This window comes from Pteropus alecto, unplaced genomic scaffold, assembly GCF_000325575.1.
Source record: "Pteropus alecto unplaced genomic scaffold, ASM32557v1 scaffold155, whole genome shotgun sequence".
NCBI classification, from domain to species: domain Eukaryota; kingdom Metazoa; phylum Chordata; class Mammalia; order Chiroptera; family Pteropodidae; genus Pteropus; species Pteropus alecto.
Genome location: NW_006438113.1, coordinates 13,127,331 through 13,148,976, shown reverse-complemented (window position 1 = coordinate 13,148,976; position 21,646 = coordinate 13,127,331). Strand labels below are relative to the sequence as shown.

The 21,646-nt window shown below is 39.5% G+C and overlaps 1 protein-coding gene across 2 annotated transcripts in view; it reads left to right on the top strand.

The window, feature by feature from the left end:
- The window catches only part of SGPL1 (sphingosine-1-phosphate lyase 1), a 50,329-nt gene extending 28,683 nt beyond the window's left edge, over positions 1-21,646 (top strand). For both annotated transcript variants that reach the window (XM_025049325.1, XM_006915543.2), the window contains exons 5-15: positions 500-647; positions 2,955-3,031; positions 4,422-4,550; positions 10,983-11,071; positions 12,422-12,527; positions 13,941-14,039; positions 14,713-14,862; positions 15,902-16,140; positions 17,255-17,401; positions 18,375-18,495; positions 19,030-21,646. In XM_025049325.1, coding sequence (XP_024905093.1) covers positions 500-647; positions 2,955-3,031; positions 4,422-4,550; positions 10,983-11,071; positions 12,422-12,527; positions 13,941-14,039; positions 14,713-14,862; positions 15,902-16,140; positions 17,255-17,401; positions 18,375-18,495; positions 19,030-19,170 — 1,446 coding nt within the window. In that variant the 3' untranslated portion in view covers positions 19,171-21,646. The remainder of the gene's footprint in view (positions 1-499; positions 648-2,954; positions 3,032-4,421; positions 4,551-10,982; positions 11,072-12,421; positions 12,528-13,940; positions 14,040-14,712; positions 14,863-15,901; positions 16,141-17,254; positions 17,402-18,374; positions 18,496-19,029) is intronic.

The following is a 21,646-nucleotide window of genomic DNA, read 5'->3' as shown; positions in this document are numbered from 1 at the left end:
CATCTATTGAAGGACCTCATCATTTGCACAAGCACTAGAATCTCTTTTACTGTTGTATGGTCTGTTTTCTGGCTGTTGTTCATGGCTCTGCCTTAGTTTCTTTATCACACATGTTCTTGCTGCTGCCAGGGCAAGAACAAGGTCCAAATATCTCCCTCACAGAAGTGCTGACTTTAGCAAATGTAAACTGAGTAAAGCAGTGGTGATGTTGACCTGGCAGAGGAAGGAGCTGGGAGGGGGCAGAAATTGAGTGCATCTTTGACCTTTAGAAAGGTGACTTTTCAGACTTCTAAGAAAATGTTGCACATGCCAGAAAATGCCTGAACAAACTGTCACCATATCTCTTGGAGAAAAAAAAAAATATACCAACCACCGTTGTCTGTAGCACTCGTGTGGTTCCCCGCCTTTGGCGGTCGACTTGGTGTCTTAACTGGTTCTTCTACTCTGTACACTGTCTTCTTCCATCTCCTCGTTAACTTTGTTTTTCTTATCTTTGGAGATCCAAGATGAATTGAACAAGGTCAAGAATGACATTAGCAAGAACATGTCATTTCTGAAAGTGGATAAAGAGTATGTGAAAGTTCTGCCTTCTCAAGGTCTGAGCCCATCTGCAGTTCTGGAGAAGCTCAAGGAGTACAGCTCTATGGGTACGGTTCTCGACAGATACATACCACTTACTTCATTAACCTGGCTGGGGCGGTTGTTTAATGCTTGCGTGGGTTAAGAACAGTTCATCCCTGGTACTTACATGCTCAGCACGGCCCACTTCCTGTCTCAGAGGTTGAATTTCATATTTTAAAAATTATGTTTAGATTCATCTTTCATCCATACAGCAAACAATTCTCAAAGACAGTGGAACTTGGTTTTGTTTCCTTTTGTGAGCCTGACTAAAACAGATGCATTTGTTTTTTAAAAGAGAATATGTGTAATAAAAATGAAATACAAAAATAATTTTTAATTGAAATACAGATCCATTATGGAAATTGTGAGATCTTCATAAAGACACAAAAGAAAAGTCACTATAATTCCCTCATCAAAAGATAAACACAGATGATGTGTGTGTATGTGTGTTTATCAGAATGTTAATAGTGTTTTGTATAATAAACACACACACATGAGCACACATATAGGAAAGACAAATGCACCAAGTAGTTTAATGCTTAAGAGAACAGCTCATGGAATCAGCCTGGATTCACATCCTGGTTTGGCTACTTAAAATATGATCTTGGGTAGGTTACTTAATTTCTCTGTGCCTCAGTTTGTCTCTCTACAATGGGTATAATAATAGTAATACTTACTTGAAAGAATGATTATAGAAATTAATGAGATCATTAATTTTGTTACAGATTAAGGTCATATTAGAAATACTTTCTTAAAGTAGGCCTTTTAGTTTGGCATAATTTCAGATTTATAGAAAATAATGCAAAGATAATACAGAGATTTCCCATATGCCCCTTGCCCAGCTTTTCCTGATATTAACATTTAAAATAATCTTGGTACATTTATCAAAGCTAAAAAATACACATTGGTATAGTACTATTAACTAAACTACAAATTCTATTCCTATTTCACCAGTTTTTCCACTAATGTCCTTTTTTTAAGTTCTGGGACTCAACACAAGATACCACATTTGCATTTCAACAAATATATTTTAAAATGTTGAATTGACATATGTTGAGTTTTTGACATTGGCTGGTACAAAATTAGATACAGCCCAGGATTTATAGATTATATAAAGCAGGGATTAGCACTTCGAGACCTGTATAGTAAGAATTTCTGTGTTTATACGGGCTGGTTGCTACCACTGTATTTTCTTCCCTTCCATTTTTAAGTCACTGTTCATTGCCATACTCTGTAGCACCAGTAAAAGAATAGGAAATGAAACTATGTATCCTATTTATGAAAGTCTGATGACCTCTGGTCTGAAGACATGTCTGGTGTAGGTCAGTGTCCTCTAAGAGAAGTGGGAAAGTCAAACTGGCTGCAAGCCAGAGTTTGGCAGATTGTGTGAGATTGAAGGATTAGTCTGGATATTCACTACTCAGTCCTCTGCTCTCTCGTTGGAGTTAAAAATCTTTGCTTTGTAGATCCCATTATTATAGTTTTCAGTTAGTGTGTTTCTATAATAGCTCTTACTACCCACTTTTAATAGGGCATAGCCATGCGATATTAGAAGGACCTAAGATGCCCACATTAACAGATTTGTTGGTACGATGTAGAATTTAGAATCTCAGCCAGGAAGTAGAAAGTCAGACCTTTATATTCTTCTCAGGAACCTTTCCTCAGAGCTTTATCCTAGTGTTGACTGTAGTCCAGATCTGAATGCTATAGTGTATGTTGCTGGAAGCAGGTGGCTAATTCTGTATGTGTTTCTGGGCTCATCTGGAAGAGAGGCCCCTGAGACTAAGATGTCACTGTGGCTTGTCTAGTTGGAGATTCAGTTCCCTGACTCCAACCCTGATACAGTGTACTGAAATTTCACTTTTGTGTTGCTCTTTTCTGCCGACTCTGCTCATAATAGTTCTCACACTTTCTGTGATTACATTGGAAGGGGGGGGACAAAGGAAGCATTGCAGAAAAAGGTCAACCTAAGCCATACAGAGAACAGAAAATGAGTGTCTAGATAGAAGAAAACTTCTGCTGTTAGAAGGCAGTTGGGGATGAAGACAGAAAATGAGTGTCTAGACAGAGGAAAACTTCTGCTGTTAGAAGGCAGTTGGGGATGAACACACTGTTGTTAGTTATAATTGATGATCTTTCATCTTTATTTTGCTGAGATAACTCTAATGGAATTCTTTCTTTCTTGATGTAATTAAATAAAAAACACTTTTGGATTGCCACTCGACTTTTTTGTCTTTTGTACTCAGAGGGGTTTCTTGTATTTCTTCTTTATGAGAACTTGTCTTCCCAAAAGTTCCTGCTTACTGACCCAGTGATCTTAACTTTCTTTGTAGATATCTTCTGGCAAGAAGGGAGAGCCTCTGGCGCAGTGTATAATGGGGAGGAGAAGCTCACCGAGCTCTTGGTGAAGGTGAATGCCCTGTACTCAGAGGGAGTGTGTGTGGTCTATGCCAGTTTATATTACCTCACTTTTTTTCCTTTTATAATTTAAAAATTAAGAAAAGTTTATTGTTAAAATAAAACCGGTTTAGAAAATTTCTCTTCACCCAAACAGGTAAATATGTATAATATTGTCAAAGACATCTTTAATCTGTAATAAAGTAAAATATTGCTTATAGATGCTCTGTGTAGAAGGCAGATTACCAGGGAAGGTAGTCCTATTGTTTGAGATTATTAATGATAAGACATTTCATTTGATAAGAAGAGACAAGGGATAGATACTTGGTTATAATTTTTTATACTACCTGAATTTCAAATCATATCATCTGAGGATGAGCAGTAGTCTCACTTATAAAATAATTTTTTTTTGTTGTTGTCATTGTTGACTTTACAGTTGCCTTTAGCATCTTCCATTTCTAGTCAAATTTATTTTTGAAATTCCATTTTGTCATATAATATTAGCATTGACTGATGGTCTCTAAGGTCTTTGTATTTGATTATTATAATCATGAAACTGCTCATACCTTGCTAAATATTACAGGTTTTGCTTAGCTATATCTTGACATAATCTTCTAATCTTCTATGCTTAAACATCCTTCAGTGGCTTCCCATAACATACAGGATAAAATGCAAGCTGCTTCTGTAGCACAAAATACAAGTGCCTTCCTGAGCCAGCTCCTACCTAGTTTTTTCAACCACTCTTATTACTGTCCTCCATAAACACTAACTCTTGCCTTTTCTCCTTACAGAGTACACCTTGCTCTTATGTTGTATTCATGTCTCGCCTTTATTCCACCTGTTCTCAGTAATGAATTCCCATTCTTCTCTCACGGTTCCACTCAATAGACACCTCCAGACCACTCAGGATGTTCATTATTCCCTTTTTAAAGGCCCCTTACTGTCACGTATACACATCTGGTATTGCACTTAAAATAGCTGCTTTGTGCCAGACACTCTACTAAGTGCTTTGCATATGTTATATATTATCTGCTTATTGCTAGAACTCTATTAGATCAGTCCCATAATTATCCCCTTTAGCATATGAGGAAACTGAGCCTCAGAGAGGTTATTCAACCTAAGATTATACAGCTGAAGGGACAGGCAAAGCTAAGACTGGGTTTGTTTGGTGTTTTAGTCTGTGCTTTTAACTACATACATTTATACTTCCTCTCTTACCACACTGTAAATTAGTTTGTCTCCTCCACTATATTTTGGTCTTCTTTAGGTTGGGAAACATATCTTACCATTTTTCTAGTTTCTGATGTTGTGCTTGATATCCTAGAAACTTTTGTTTAGTGTGTGCTTCTTGATCCTATGTGCTGTAATTGTCTTACTTCATATCTGCTCGCATTTCTCTGCAGGCTTATGGCGATTTTGCATGGAGTAATCCATTGCATCCTGATATCTTCCCAGGACTACGGAAGATAGAGGCAGAGATTGTGAGGATAGCTTGTTCCCTGTTCAATGGGGGGCCAAATTCCTGTGGATGTGTAAGTATATGCAAGAGGCATCTAACCATTTTTTTAGCTTAAAATAGAAGAGTTTATTAAAGTCATTTTACTTTTTTTAATTACATGAATAATACACGATTATTGTAGAAAGATTCAGAGTAAGAGCAGTTTTAAAATACCTGTATTTTTGTAATACATATAGTATCAACGTTTTGGCATATATTCTAGATATTTTCTCTCTGATTTTTTATTTTAAAAACTTTAAACCTACGTAAAGTTGCTGGAATAGATTAAAGAACATGTTAAAGTCGCTAAACATAAATATTTGGCCACATCTGCTCTCTCAGCTCCTTTCTTTTTCTCCTTCCCTCTTTTTTGTCTACCCACCCCACCTACCTCTCTACCCACTTATCTATGTAATTTTGTTGAACCATCTTGTAGTTTTTTGAGAAGCTTCTCAGTTTACTTGAGCTGGAAGTTTACTTTTCAATTTTGCTATAAATCGTATCCCATTTCATTGCTTTCAGAATAAAGGAAGAGGGTATCATTATATTTAAAGACACACATGAGGATCCCTTGTTTCAGCTGTTCTTTCCAGTAGATGTTTGTTAGTTTTCCTGAACTGCGATTAATAAACTTGTTAAGATTTGTTACTACAAACTGATATTATCTTCTCTAGAAAAAACTAAATCTTGGCTTATGCAGAATAGATGGATTAATCTCAGTATGTTGTAATGGTAACCTAGAGGTGCTAACTCTATCAATTACTTTAATAATCATTATAAAGTCTACAGATGTATTGAAGGTCCCATCCAAAGACAAAAACATTTTATAGTTACTTTTTGTTTTTTCCAATAAGCAGTGTTGTTTTACTTTATGTTGGCACCATGAAAATCGACATGTTCAGATATTCAGTAGCTAATAAAAATGGTATTCTTAGCATTCATTTTCCAAAAAATAATTCCAAAACTGTTAAAAACTGAACCGATTATAATCTAGCAACGGGTTCCCTTATGGCATTAGACTAACGGGGTAACATAGAGGGGAGATGATATTTTTTCAGTACATAGGTATTCTTCTGTGCCATTAGACTATGTGAACTTTTAAGAGACTGTATGTTAAACAACCACAAAACAGTTTGGCCTTATCCAGTAAAGTTGAAGGTGCGTGGGTTATGACCCTGAAATTCTGCTACTCAGGATATATCCTAGAAAAACTAGTATCTGTGTATATCAGGATAGAAGTATATTCATAGTAGCATTGTTCACAAGAGCTAAAAACTGGAAATAATTCAAATACCTGTCAACAGTAGAGTGGACACACTGCACAAGTACACAGACTGTTGTAGTTGTTAACTCAGATTGATGCCCAAATTGCTCCATTTTTGGCCAGTGGGAGCTTACTAATTTTGGCTCCTGGATGCTTTTGTAGACTCAGTGCGGTCTTTGAAAGCTTTCTTTCTTTCTTTTCCTCTTCTTCCTTTTTTTCTTCTTCTTCTTCTTTTTTTTTTTTTTTTTTTGACAAAATATTTTTGATGACATATTCCACATTCACTCTGCATTTCTTGCTCCAGACACAGAATCAGCCATTTGTCCAAGGAGCCCTGGTTCATTTATAACTATGTAAAATATTCACATTGTTCCTTAGTTAAATTTGTGGAACAAGACTGATTAAAAAAAAAATTAACCAGAAAGAAATCCAGAGAGACAAAAAATATAAAGTACAAAAGAGAGGTTAAGAAACATGAAGGATGGAGTGAGATGGGCTAACACACATTTAATTGGTGTTTAAAGCAGTCAGAAAAAATAGATTAACCTATAAAGGTATAACTATTAGAACAACTGGTATTCTCAGTAGCTGTGTGATAAGTACAGGGGTTTTATTAATTCCCTCTTTAGTTGTGTCTAATCTACACTTTAGTTCTTCCATTGAGTTTTTCAATTTCATTTACTATATTTTTCATTTGTGAAAATTTTTTTTTTTTTTTTTTTTTTTTATTCTGCTTGGTTGTCCTTTATTGTTCCTTGGCTTATATTTTGTTTAAATGTATTACACGTAATTATTTTATATTCTCTGACAGTTTCATTATTTATGAGCTGTATCTTTCTGTTTCTGCTGGTTTCACTTATGTTGTCTTATATTCTTATAGCTGTGACTTTTTTTTTTACTGCGAGCCACTCATTTTCCTGGGAATTTAACCTTGAGGCATAGTTCAAAGTTCTTCCAAAGAAGACTTGTAATTATTCGGCCAGTTGTTGGAGAATTGCTGGGAAGTGCTACCACATGGGAACCAACTTAAGTTCGGTTCTCAGCTTGTAGTTTTTTACTGCAGAGGCAGTATGAATTCGGACGACAGACTCACAGAAACGCTGTCTTGTTATACATTCTTGAGAGATTCTTAGTTTTCTTTACCTGAGCATCAGGGTCGAGAAAAGCAATTATTCTTGCTGTCCTCTTCTGTACTAGTGGGGTTTCTTTTTTGTACCCCTCAGAGTGTGGGTTTAGTTCTAGTGTTTTCAGCCATTTCCCATGAGAATACTTACTTTGGGCAGGCCCTAAATTTATCTCCTGTTCATTTGTCAGAGTAAGAATTTGAGGTCTCTAGGGGTCGGTAGCAACCCTCAAGAGTTAAAGCCAGCTTTAGCAGTCCTTTTACCTTTTAGGATTCTTGATTTTGCTTTGTTTGGGAGTTCGGTATATTCCTCTATGTTATCTCAGTGGCAGAAGTAAAAAAAAATTTAAATGTTTTGTTAGGCTTTAGTTGTTTGAGGTAAGAGGGTTCCCCGAGGTATATAATCTAAATTTCCGGAAATAGAACTTCCATAATTTTTTTTTCGGTGTGCGAGACCGTTGTGTACTTGAAAGCCTCTCTCTCCCTGAATTGTCTCTTCCCACATTTTTCCTAGGTTACTCAGCTCTTCCTTAGAGAATATGATTCCACAAATTGCCATCTATCCTTGTCATTCTTTGAATGCTTTTTGATTATCTACAACTAGTCAGATGGACACAGTTCTCCTAGCATGTAGTGACTTTGATCTTTCAGTCTCTCTCTTGTTTATCTAGTTCCACTAAACTTATCTTAAACCTCTCCTCTGAGTGAACCTTTTATTAAGCAGTGTTTAATTTTATTCCTTGCTATTCCTAATGTATTAATTAGTTCTGTATTGGTGCTGTTTGGTACTTTGTTTTTTTTTAAATCTGCAGTCTCATTTTGTTGTTTCGGTGTCCCATCTTTCAACTCTTGTTTTCTTGAATTCATGTTCTTATGATATTATCCTATAGGGAGAAACAGTTATGAGGAATTTCCTTCTGTTGCTTGGGTGGTTACCTTCAGAGTTAAGCTTTTATTTTGCACACCATTTTTTTTCTTTGTATGTGTTTGCATAGTTACCGTGCCATTTTCTTTCATGTTGGCTCATGCTCAGGTGGCTTTCTCTAGACATTCTAATTGTTTTGATGGATGGTGGGTGATTTCTGAGAGAATTTGGTTGCGGGCAGGGCTCAACTAAAGCTTTGTTCCACCTGTGTTAGAACATATCTAAGTCTCATCTTGAAATTTGTTAAAAGTTATCTACCAGAGTTTACTCTGCCTAGTTTGGTCTTTGATTATTTCTTTAACCTATCCTGCGTCGTTGAAGTCTTCATTCTGAAGTATCAGTCCAGATGTTCTCTCTTCCCTTTTTGTTTATTTCTCCTTACCATCATGTCCACCACTCACTGATATGAAGATCAGGAAAGAAGATAAGGAAAGGCCCCTCCACCTGCTTCTTTGAAGATTTGGGGGGGGTGTTAATAAAAATTCTCAGGATTTTGATGACTCACCCAGGACAATTTTTAGGGCTTGTTTTTAGGAACTGTGTTTTGCTTTCTGCTATGGCTTGAAAACTTCTGTTGTTTTGTTTTGTTTTGTTGTTTTGTTTTGTTTTGTTTCATTACCAGTATTTGAAGTTTATTGCATTAGATTACCTCTTCTTTCCTTGTTTGGCGGTTGTTATTGCAAATTTTTACTATTTTTATTTTTTATTTTTTATTTTTATTCATCCTTACAGGTATTGGGAGAGAGATCTGTGAAGTTTTTAATTTTAATTTTTAGTTTTTAATTTTAATCCAGAAGTCCAATGCTAGGGTGTTTTTTGTTTGTTTGTTTTTGGTGTGTGTGTGTGTGTGTGTGGTATTGGTACAGCTAAGCTATGTTGCTCCCACTCTGATCTTTTTTAATGGACGTATCAGGGATTGGGAAGGATAAAGTCTAAGATCCCCAGTCTCTGCTAATACTAAAGGACTTTTATATGATAGCTAATTACCTCAGAGATTATTCGAGTTTCTCCTCAGTGTCTCTCCTCTCTCTTTGTACATCTCTCTGTCTTGGTCTTTCTCTTGATGCGCTGCTTTTGGTGAAGAAAATTCAGAATTCAAAGGTCGAAAACATGAAGACAAAGCCAAGTGGCTGGCTTGTTTTTAGAGTATTCCCAATTAAGGTATTAAACTCTGCTCCTTAGTTCTTCAACCTTCTTTACTTTTATTAACTTCATTTGCCTCAGAATAGATGAGAGGTGACTTCATATACCAAAAGAAATTAGGTTGGCAAGGAAAACAGTCTTGGCTTATGCAAATGCCATTAGGGCCAAACAGCATCTAAAAGAAAAATTTCCAAATAGGTCAGAGTTTTCTCTTGTTTCCTGACATAGATATCCTGTGTTAGAGTGAGAGTTTTTATAAATGTTGAAAGAAGTTGACTATCGTAACAAGTAGTTATTGAGGTCTGTACCTTCTTACTTTACAACTAAATTTTTGTTTTCCTTTGTGTAAAGGGTGTAGAGGGAAATAGAAGAGTAGCAGCATATTTAAACATAGAATTTGGGGATCAGAAATGAAAATTAGAAGTAGAATTAAGGTGTTCCTGCTTTTACAGTCAAGTACACTGGTGTTAGCCTTACAGATAATGATGTTGATTTGATTAGTTATTAAAATAGGATATGTGAGGTGAGTGACTAAGGATTTGGAAATATTTTTCCTGAGGTCATTACTGGCCCTATAGTAAGAGAACATTGTCCTGGAGGCTGGACTTTGTCGGTCCTTTCCTGCCTTTCTTCATAACTGGGTTGGTTCCTCATGTGACATTCTGAGGTTTTATGCTAGACCACAGAATAGGCTACTGATTTGCAGAGCTGACAGCTGTAAGAATTTTGTCTGCTCCAGCATAAAAATGCAGAAACCTACAATAAGTATCTTGTGCCCAAGTTCATTACATTACTTTGGATACCTGTTTCATGAAGACTTCCGGAATTAAAACCTAACTTTTCTCAGCTAATCTTCCATGTAACTCCTGACCACTGGCATTTTGTATCCAATGCTCTTTTTGTCCTACATGTGAATATTATTCTGGGAAATTTCAGTAACCACCCTTTCTCATTCCATCTCATATTAAGCTACACTAAATACAAAAACGTAATGGGTGACGTTAGGTGAATTACTTCAGTCTCTCAGTGGCTCAGTTTTCTCATCCGTAAAATGAAAAAGGTTTGTAACATTGTATGAATCTTCAGAAACGATAAATTTAAGAAAATATCTACCTAACTCAGTGCTATGAGTCTTTTTTTCTTGTTTGTTTTAAAATTATTTGTTTTTAGATGTTAGCAAAAGATAGCCAGAAGACTCTGATGTGCCTTCGTTAGTCAGGGTTACTAAGAGTCAAATCTGGCATTAAGAAATGTTAATTGAGGGTCTCTTAAGTGTCAGCTACTAGGGTAGGTGCTGGGAATATTGCTATGAACAGATTAGTTCCCACTTTCATGAGTTTGTAGTCCAGTGAGGACAATAGGATGAATGAAATAATCTCTGAACGTTTTTGTTTTCAACTCTGGTAAAGAAATTTGCCTATGTCAGAGAGGCTAGACCTAGTTTCAGGAAAACATTTTATTTCCTTTAAAAACATTAGGATTTTTGTTTTGATTTCAGATAAGTAAGATAATAAATTAAGTAGAGGCTTCTGCTTTTCTCTCTTTCAAATTTGTTAAAAGCCACAGGTTCACTTTGGAATGCCTGAGTTGGTCTTTTAATGTATTACATAGTTTACTAGAATTGTAACTTCACAATTTTACATTCTTCAATGGGCATTGAAAATTTAAATCAAAGTCAGTAATCCTGATGCTTTTGAATGACGTGAAATGCCCTAACTTATCTGCAGCCGGACAAATTAATGCAGAAATGGATTGTGCACAGATCTGGGCAGACGTAAGTTTGTCCAGACAGTGCGGAGCTTCTGCTCATTCTTATTTTGTAGTTTTTACTCTTCTCCTGTGCCAAGATTGTGCTTAGTCAACAAAGCAGAATTTTTCTTCTGGAAGACATAGTAGTGTCTATTCTGTGGCATGCAAGACGTTAACTGTTTCTGCATCAGATATCAGGGCAGGAAGTGCATGCTGACAGCTCTAACTGCCTTTTATGGATGACATCTCTTCTTTTTTACAGGTGACCTCTGGGGGGACAGAAAGCATACTGATGGCCTGCAAAGCTTATCGGGACCTGGCCTTAGAGAACGGGATCAAAACTCCAGAAATGTATGTATGTGTGGTTGCTTCTCCCACATCCACACCCCGCTAAATTTGTCTATTTGGAATACTGCTGTATGAAACAGACTGACAATCTGTTTTCTACTTCTTCTCTTCCTCTGGCAAGTCCAGTCCTCTTTTTTTTCTGTCCTGTGCCCTTGACCTTTATCCCTTCATATTTAGCAAATCCTAGGTGGATCAGCCAGTTAATTTTCAAGATCACCCCCTCCCCCTCCCAGTTTATTATATGGTATATGCTGTAAGCAAGAATGAGATTCTTTTTCTAAAAGTGACAATGACAGGACTATATCTTTGAATTCTGTGATATTTATAATAAATTACCTGGAGCCTAAGGAAAACTCTCTGCTTTTCTTAGTTCAGTGAAAGTTAGTTAAATATAATAGGCTGCCTTGGGGTGCTCCCTAAGAAAATTTTAGCCTGAGGGCTGTTTTCTGGGAGTAAAATGTTTCAAAATCTTTTTGAGATTTACCCATATTGTACCCCACGGACATAATTTTGGTACTTGGTTGCATTTTTTTCTCTAGACCCTCCTTGTACAGTTTGTTTATACTACGTTGTTTGGGTTAACGTTTTTCCTGCAAGTGACTAAGGGTTTTGTTGCATATGATCTCATGCTGATTCATACTTAGCCTAAGAAAACAAATCAGGCTGCCATCTTTCTTCAAACATAAATCTTTAGTGCCTGGTACTTACTCAGTATTAGAGGTTTTTCTTCCTTAAAGGGAACAGATGAATTATAAAAGTTGAACAACTGAGAGACGTCTGGAAGCAAATACTTAACTGTGACTCACTTTTCTTTTTCAATACTATTTGAAATGCTGCTTCCAAGTGTGTAGTGAAAATGGAGATTTTAGTTTTTCATAGGGTCATGGTCTTTCAGAGATGGAGGGGACCACTGACCTGATGCTTGGCTGCTGCTCTAATATCCCTGCCACACAACCTTACATTTTTTCCTTGAACATCTCAGGAAGCTTGCTCCCCACTCAGGTACCTATTTAATCTTTGGATAGACAACCACTAGAAGGTTCCACTTGATCTGATCCAAAGTTTCTGTCCCTTTTACCTGTCAGCCTAATTTATGCTTTGGATCCCTTGCTGTGGGATTACTTCTGAGTTCTTCCTATTGCAAAAATGGTTTCCTAAATAGTAGGGAGATTTCTCTAGAGTATCAGTTGACTTCTTTTATGTTTAAAAAGTAAATATGTAAGCATTTTTTAAAATTTGAGGAAAAATAATTAGAAGTTTACTCCTGATGAGTTAGATTAGCTGCTAACTATGCTCTCTCTTGAACCCCATTTTGATCTGGATTTTGTTATTCTCTTCTTCCCTGTCATTTAGTGTGGCCCCCCAAAGTGCCCATGCTGCATTTAGTAAAGCAGCCCATTATTTCGGGATGAAGATTATACGGGTTCCACTGAACAAAATGATGGAGGTGGATGTTCGGGTGAGTTCCTTTGAAAGGCCATTTTCGGCCTTGGGATGTGAGAAGCAGGAAATGGTACCCGATTGATTATTTTTTCCAGTGTCACATGCAGATCGGCTCAAAATACCTTTGATTCTAGTAGCCACAGTTGCAAAAATGACCACTGGCAGTGATGATTGGTTGCAGCCTCATCTTTTCATAGATTGGTGAATTCTAATAAGAAGGTGATCTAGTCTCTAACTGGAGACTTTAAAGACCTGGGCTTTCTTATAGTACCATCACTTTCTCTTCTCTGTTTGTAAAATGAGCATGGACTAACTTGCCCCAAGACTCTCATTGTGATTTTGATTGGCATGAATTATAGTACCATTGCTATGATAATAGTACCTTTTTTTTTTCAGAATTGAACTATTCCTGTTTATTAGCACTAGCATTATCCCCCTCTTCTTTATTGAGATATTAACTGACAAATTAATTCACAAAGAAAAAATTGGATATATTTAAGATGTACAAGTTAATGTTTTATGTAAGTGTATTGTGAAATAATCACAATCAGTAACATACACATTACCTCACATAGTTACCATTTTCTTTCTTTCTTTTTTAATGGTTAAAATACTTAAGACTAGATCTCTCAGCAAATTTCAAGCATACAATGCAGTATTAACAATACTTGTTAAATAGTCAAATGGCAATACATTAGATCTCCAGAACTTACCTTGCATAACTGAGACTTGGTATCCCTTGACTGACATCTCCCCATTTCCCTCATGCTCTGGCCCCGGGCAACCACCATTCTACTCTTGCTGTAATGAGTTTGACTGTTTTAGATACCACATATAAGTGAGATCATGCAATATTTATCTTTCTGTCCGTGGCTTATTTAACATAGCATAATGTCCCTCAGGTTCATCCATGTTGTTGCAAATGGTAGGATTTCTTTTTAAGGGTGAATAATATTCCTTTAGTAATTATTTCTATGCTTTGCATTTGTGTAGAACTTTCCAGTTTTCAGAGTGCTATCAGAATTGCACTTGAACCTTATGATACCCAAGAAGGTCATAGAAGCTGTTAGTGTTATTGCAGTTCACAGCTGAGGAAACGGATTGGGCGAAGTGGTTTACTCTAGGTTTCACTGCTAGTAGGTGGGGTATTTGTCTCTTTTTCTTCTTAGCCCAGTATTCTTTTATCCCCACGATGATTTTGCTGTTTTTGTATTGTGCTCTCAGACCATTTTCTTGAAATGGACTCACGTGGCCTTGTTTGTTTTTTACAACCTTGGTGGGGAGGTGGTCTTCTCCCAGGTTGGAGAGGTGAAGGAGAGGGCACTAGCGGAACTGAAATTCTAAGTTAGTAGCCTAGATTAATTTTGGCAGTGACAGGAAGAGTAACTGTGACGTGGATGCTTATTTTCCTTTCGACATTAAACCCTAGGCAATGAGAAGAGCCATCTCCAGGAACACTGCCATGCTCGTCTGTTCCACCCCACAGTTTCCTCACGGTGTGATAGATCCTGTCCCTGAAGTGGCCAAGGTACATGAGAGGAATGGGCTCCTAGGCAGTCAAATTAAAATTTTTAAATAGAATCTCATGGTACAGTACTTGGCAGATAGAAGCGATTTTGAGTTAGATTTTAACACAGTAGTGATGGATGGCTCTCCTTAGCTCTGTGGTAAGCCTATAGCTCTGTTCGGAGCCTCTGAAAGTTAGCTTTTGCTATGGAAGAAGACTTTGTTTAAATTGGATATTCCGAAATAGGACTGACATTTCGATTCAGGTTAGGAAATAATCATCATTTAGGAGTATGCCTGCCAGAGAGTGGTACTCAACATGCTGCCCCATAGCACCCCGCCGCCCCCGGGTCCTTTCGTACTCTGCAGTTAACAAAGCAGAACCTTTTTCCTCCTCCAGAGGCAGCCTAAATCAGTACAACTCATTTCCTGCTTGATTTTGCCATGAGTTTGAAGCCTTGCATATTCAAATATAAAATAGCTACCACATTTCAGATGAATTATTTTAAAGGCTAACTACATTAGAAAGATGAGCTTTTATTAGGAATGTCAAAAGTAGCCAGTTTTTTAAAACATGGGAGACATGGTGCATGATAGCTTTGTGGTTATAGCTATGTTTCCACCCACGTCTTGCAGAGTTTTTGTTTTAGGGCTAAAATGAAATTCTCGCGTGGTCTTTGTTTTTTTGGGACCAGCTGGCTGTCAGATACAAAATACCTCTTCATGTAGACGCTTGTCTGGGGGGCTTCCTCATCATCTTCATGGAGAAAGCAGGATACCCACTGGAGCAACCATTTGATTTCCGGGTGAAAGGTGTGACCAGCATTTCAGCGGACACCCATAAGGTGAGCTATGGAAGAGAACAAATGTTAATCAAAGTTGACAGTTGATTATTTTGACTATTATAATTGGTTAAAGCATTAGCTTCCCCCCAATATGTAAAATTAAATCTGGCTCCTTGTTCTCACCAGGGCAGCCGATTCAGGTGATAAGGTATAGTGGTAGAGGTGAAAAGCAGTAGTGGAAAGGAACCTATTATCTTTATGTCTTATGGCTGAGAGAATTTCTGTATGTAATGGACCTGCTAGTGCAGTGGCCCTTATAAAAGAATTCCCTAAAGCCTCGAGGTTGTTTGGGTGAGGGTAGAAGTGAGGTTGATTTTGGAATTCCTGAGAGAGAAGGAGGTATGTTAGCGCTGCAGCTCCCATGCTCCTGGGGCTCCTGCAGCTAAGTGACAGGAGTATGTTGATGGAAGAGTCCTTTGGAAAAAGGGAAGAACTTACCATGCTCAGGAATGTTTGTTAAACATTGTTTGAATGTTTGACTTGTCAAATGTTTGAAATGTCCATGCCTGCCACACTTTGTGGACGGAGGTAAAGTCTAGATCAGTTTATTTTAAAGCTGAATTAAGTAGCTTCTAGATTCTGAGCACCATGATATTCTTAAAAAGAAAGTGTAATACTAAGCAAAAAAAGATCAGAAGGGAGTCAGATCGTGATTTCAGTTGTTCCAAGAGACTTGAATTCCATCCTTCCCTGGCTTCCAGGGGAAAGTTATCTTTGTGTCCATACTGAGATACCACTCCAGAGTAATGTTTTCAATAAGGAAAACCACATACTGGGTGGGGGAGGGGAAGTAAACCGATTAACTGGTCAAAGTGCTGTTCTTCCTGGGCCTCAGATTCTTCATCCCTAAAATAGAGAATTTCAGCTCCATCCTTTCAGTTCCTTCTACCCTTTAACTTTCTAACTTTGAATTTTTAACGTGAGTGGGAAACATATCATAGAGAAACTAACAAGTGAAGGAGAAATTTGTGTGATGAGTTTCTAGACAGGTCTGCCATATAGCACTATACACTCACCTGTCTGCTTCTTCCCTCCTCAGTATGGCTATGCCCCCAAAGGCTCTTCAGTGCTGTTATACGGTGACAAGAAGTACAGGAGCTTTCAGTTCTTCGTTGATCCAGATTGGCAGGGTGGCATCTACGCTTCCCCAACCATTGCAGGCTCAAGGCCTGGTGGCATTAGTGCAGCCTGCTGGGCTACCTTGATGCACTTCGGTGAGAGCGGCTATGTTGAAGCTACCAAACAGATCATCAAAACTGCTCGCTTCCTCAAGTCAGAGTATGTGTGGAAGATTGGGATTCTACCTTGTCTTTTGCTTCGTCTGCTGCTGGGCTCAAGGCCTCTGCCTGGCTGAGCACTCCTAGTCCCAGCCCATTTTCTGTCTCCTAAGAGACCAAGAGTTTAGGACCACAGCTTAAGAGTGTGGTGCTGGGCTGGGAGGATAAGAGCCCTTGCTCTGCTGTGACTTGGAGGTTCAAATCTGGCCTTCATTGGTAGGCCACCTTGTCTCCAAGGATGTCTTAACTGGCAGCTCTTACCAAGTGCTGACGGACAATTTAATGGTTAAGACAGTGGTTCTCAAACTTGACCGTGCACCCTCATCACCTGGAGGGCTTGTTAAAATGCATATTGCTGGGCCCCACTCCTAGAATTCTGATGCAGTACATCTGGAACAGTGGGGGAGGGTCTGAGGATTTGTATTTCTAGGAAGTCCCCTAGGAAGTGGATGCTAATGCCCGCTGGTCTAGGAATCATACTTGGAGAATCATTGGACTAAGAACAGAATTGAGGGTTGAGGAGATGAGGAGATAGAAGGAACAGGGAGTAGGGTGATGAAATGTCAGGTTAAGCTAAGGCTAGAACTCGGCTGCGTGCTTTGTCTAGCACATCTGTTTACATATTACCCGCCTGTTTCTCTGTGTATCACCAGGATTGGGGAGGCTTTTTCAGCGTCTCGAGGGTGAATGAAAGTGACCAGTGGGCATGTCTCATACCAATCTGTTGAGAACTGCTATGTCATTTCTTGCTTTAGGGATTATATATATGACTTGTTAAAACTGGGAGATAGATTATTTTTGCAGGTTTTTTTTTTAAAAAAGTACATCTTCTATGCCTCAGATGCCCCTGGTGGCATATCATAATTTGGGAGTTGGGTTAGGAGCCAGTGAATTTGATTCACTGAATCTAAGTGGGGTCTGAGCCTTTGAATATTTGTACAGTGTAGGATCCACCGATCGCAGTCTAGCCACCTTATTTTGGAAGATGAGAATACTAATGCCCTGAAGGGTTAGATTGTGTTATAAGGGAGACAGTAGTTGATTAAAAGAGATGATGACCAGAGGAATAGATGTGGCTAAATTTTCTTTTTGTTCCTTTTCTTGTTTGTTTTAAGACTGGAAAATATCAAAGGCATCTTTGTTTTGGGGAATCCTCAGTTGTCAGTCATTGCTCTGGGTTCCCGTGATTTTGACATCTACCGACTATTTAACCTGATGACTGCTAAGGGGTGGAACTTGAACCAGTTGCAGTTCCCATCCAGGTAAGCTGGAAGAATCCTCTTTTCCTTCCTTTGCTCCATGACTTTTGAAGAACTTGGGTAATAAGGTGACCTGAGTGTAGAGCTTAACTGCTGGAGCCCAGCACTATAGTGGCAACTGTAGTATCTATAGGATTTCTGTCTTGTCACCTGGAGTTATTCAGTATCAAAATAAGACCATTAGCTTTAGACTCTGGCAAAATTAGGTAGTAGCCTCTTGAGATCAGCAGTCAGTCATAAGATCCCTCCATCCCCACTCTCTTTCTAGGCTCAGTACTCTCCAGTCTGTCATCGGGTGGCTCTTCTAAACTGACTCGTTACGAGTAGTACTTAGCTCAAAATCTTCCAGTCGGCCTCTAATCATTCAGGCCTGCTACTGTCTTCTTTAGTATGTTTTTCTAACCTAATCTTCCTTTAAGTAAACACTCTACCCAACAGAATAGGTTACTTTGGTCTCCTCCACATACCCCTAATCCTCTCACATGTTGGCACCATTGCCAGTCCTATCTGGACTCTGCTTTTTCCTCTTCACAATCGTTCTGTACCCCAATCTCTCTCCAGGGGAAGTTAGAGTTTATTTTTTGCCCTCACATCCTTTAAGACCCCAGCCTTTGTCCCTATCACCATGAGGGTTTATCATCTAAGATAAAAGCATAACCTGCTGGTGGTCACATGGGTGCAGGACTACTGGTGAACAGTTCTTGAGGGGAGGGGTGGGACAAAACAGCCAGCTGTATTCATTCTATCAGGTTGGTTTTTGATCACGCTGAGAAAACCTCATGCCAGCCTGGGCTTGACAACCCATTTATTTGAAAACCCTGATGCCCAGGGCTGGGTATAATTTGGATGACTACACTTGTCACAAATAACATGAAGAAACAACCTATCCATTCCTTTATTGGGGGCTGCTTTATTTTAGAATTTTTTTTTCCTTTTTCCAAGGCTCACCTCTCTGTGTCTCTTTCTTCACCCGTAGTATTCACTTCTGCGTCACGTTGGTACACACCCGGAAGCGTGTAGCCATACAGTTCCTAAAGGACATCCGGGAATCTGTCACTCAGATTATGAAGAACCCTAAAGCAAAGACCACAGGAATGGTAGGTACACGTGGGGTTTTTTCTTCCTGTGGAAGTTTAGGTGTTGGGGAGAGGGGTGGTTTGAAAGAATCAGATGACCTTGAGTCTGTTCCTGTCTCTGTTCCTTATCCACAAACCTGTTTCCTTATTTACTTGGAGCTGATGATGTCTGCCTTACCCATTCCCAGGGTTTTTTAGTTTCAAATGAGGTATAGTATATATAAAGCACCTTATATATTTGGAAGTGGTATACAAAGGCAGTTGATGATAGTGTCCATTTGCAAAGAAAAATTTGACACAGGAATGACAATAAACCTGTATTCAGTGGATTTTTCTATAGCAAATCCCATAGGATTGTTCCTTTGGGCAGAAAGGCAGACTGGCAAGTACCTGTAAAGATGTACCAATGAAAGCCATTGTCTTTTGATCAAATGGAGCCAGGGGTGGGAATGGGGTAGGGGAGAGGAGGGCACATGGAGGGCAAGGCTGGGGGAGAGGGAGGTCATAACCACTCCTGTCCCCTCACTGACTGCGATTCTTTGGCTGCATTTGTAGGGTGCTATCTACGGCATGGCCCAAACCACCGTCGACAGAAACCAGGTAGCAGAGTTGTCCTCCATCTTCTTGGACAGCCTTTTCAGCACAGACACTGTAACTCAGGGCAGCCAGATGAATGGCACTCCAAAACCCCGCTGAGCCCGCACCCTTTCGAGCCCCGAGGAACTTCTGGCTTCAGAAGGTTCTAGGGGTGTTGAAGAGGCCACACAGTTTCAACATCTGGTCTTGCTCCATAGAGCACAGGAAGACCGACCACGAGACAGCTCGATCCTCAGAACTCTTGTTCCTCCTTTCAGCATCCTTTTGTGTTTTTTTTCATATGAAGACCCTGGAGGATTCCATTACGTAATTATTTTGCCCTTGGTTTAAATGGCATCCTAGGAATTGTTTTAACCATTTCCTTCTCTAACCTCTCTAACTTTCAACCTCACTGAATCGTGTGGCAGTTCTGACCTGTCCTGATTTCTTAGGGAAGCTGGGATACAGTTTATGAGATAGAAAAAGGTTTTCCTTGGTATCTCAGGCAGATTGGATGGTCACATGGGAAGCAGTCACATAACACGTTTCCTCCAGTGAGTGTGAGGTATACTCTAAGCAGGAGGCTTTTTCAGCCTGGCTCTTTGAGTAATTTAGTTGTTTCTCTTGGACTGACTTTTATTGTAACTCATTTTATTTTTCCAGGACATGACTGACCAGGCCATTGTTGCTATTATGCAGGATAGCAGTGGTCAGCCTGTCAAGGCAGGGTATGGAGTGGTCCATTGTCCTCTTCTGGAGTGCAGTCCTTATTTGATACTTGGTTGCCACCATCTTTGGAGATTCTTATTTGAAATTGTGCTCTCACCGGTTTGTTCTTGTTTCCGTGGGCTAGGAAAAGAATGTGGTTCCCAGAGGATGTAGGACTTCCTGGTCCTAGTGCTGCCTCTGAACTGGCAGTGTTCGGAGCACACGTGAGCCCTCTCCGGAGCTGAAGATGATCAGAAACCAGACCTTTTCCTACACTTTTCTGAGTAATCAGAGTAGGATGAGCACCCAGATGCAAATATATGTCACCAAAGTTGGTGTGGTCCTCCCCTCACCCACTGCTTTAAGCCATCGTGTATGAGACTCAAAGCACCTTCACAAGTTGCCTTGATTTACCCTAGATGGTGCAAGGAGGGCGTCAGAGAGCCCCCAAGGCAAGGAAAAATTTCTCTCTCCATTAGTGTGTTCTTCCTGCCTTCTCCCCATTTATTCAGCTCCCAAAGGTACTATGGCAGTTTAGCCTCAGGTACTGGACGCTTCTCAGCCCTGGCTAGGATGAGATAAACATTTTGGAATAGGAAACCATAATGGTGTCAGTTGTAGCCTAGAGTCTGGGATTTCTCCATAAGACTAGTTGCTCAGGGTGGTGCAGGGACAGGACCAAACCCTGCACCCACTTCCTACCCTCTTCTTCCCTGCATGGGGCCAGGACCTAGGTTGAGCCACTGTCCTAATGATGACATATCTCGTGTGTGCCTTTTTCCTCAGCAGGGAGCAGTGGTAGGCTATTCCTAACCCAGGCCATGGTGGGGGTGGGGGATGGATCAGTCTTTGAGATTTTTATTTGGTTAAGGGAATACTTAGGATAAGTCAGGAAAAACTTCTCTGTTCCATTACCCTTCTCAGGGACTCTTGAATATTCAGCCTCTTTAGGCTAGCATCTTCTCGCCTCCCTCACTGGTATGCTGGTGGCCAAGAAAGCCAAGACAACCAGATGTTTCCCCGAGCTCCTTACCACTTTTGTCTGAACTGTTCTTTAGCACTGTACTTCCTACATAAAACTGTGACTGGGCATGTCTTTGCAGGGCTGGTGTGTATGTGTGTTTCCTCCTGTCCATTGTGGGTTCCAAGAATGGTTGGGTGCTGTGTGCGTGCGTGCGTATGTGTGTGTGTTAGAGGGAGAAACTCAGATCTTTTGGACTTGGGGGTAATGTTCCCTCCAGTTGCTGTGAACTGGTGGGTACCTCTTGAGAAGAGGTGTGGTTAGAGCTGTACATGAATTGTCTCTTGCGTCTCCAGTGCATTCATTATGTTGGAGGAAGTCCAGGGACCCCAGACCCACCCAGCAGGCACCACTGTGGTTTGTCAGCTGCTAAAATGGAGAAGCATGTGCCCTACAGAGTGTTCTATTGCTTCTTTTGTCTCCCGTGACCTTCCTCTGTTCTGTGACAACATTGCTGCCCAGGGTGGGGTAGGGTTGGTGATGGTGGGGGTACTTTTCAAAGGGACCTACTGTAGCCACTTTAATTTATGATCATGAGCCTTAGTTTGACTTAACTCTTGTGGGCTTTCCAATCTGTGTGTATCTGCACGTAGTAACACCCAGTCTCTAGCAGAGGTGGCTGGAATGTCTAGGTGATATCACGTTGCTAGCAGATGTCACAAACTCTGCAAAAACTGTACTGTCTTGTTTCTGCATTAGAAGTAAGTAGTCCCCTGTACATACTACCATGACACTTTTAATATTGTTTAATACTTGGAAAATGGTACTTGTCCCCTTTAAATCTTTTGTCTTTAACCAACCCCTTCACCTAATTGCAGCAATAATCTCTTAAAAAGCAATTAAGTAATTAAATGTCCCAAATCATAA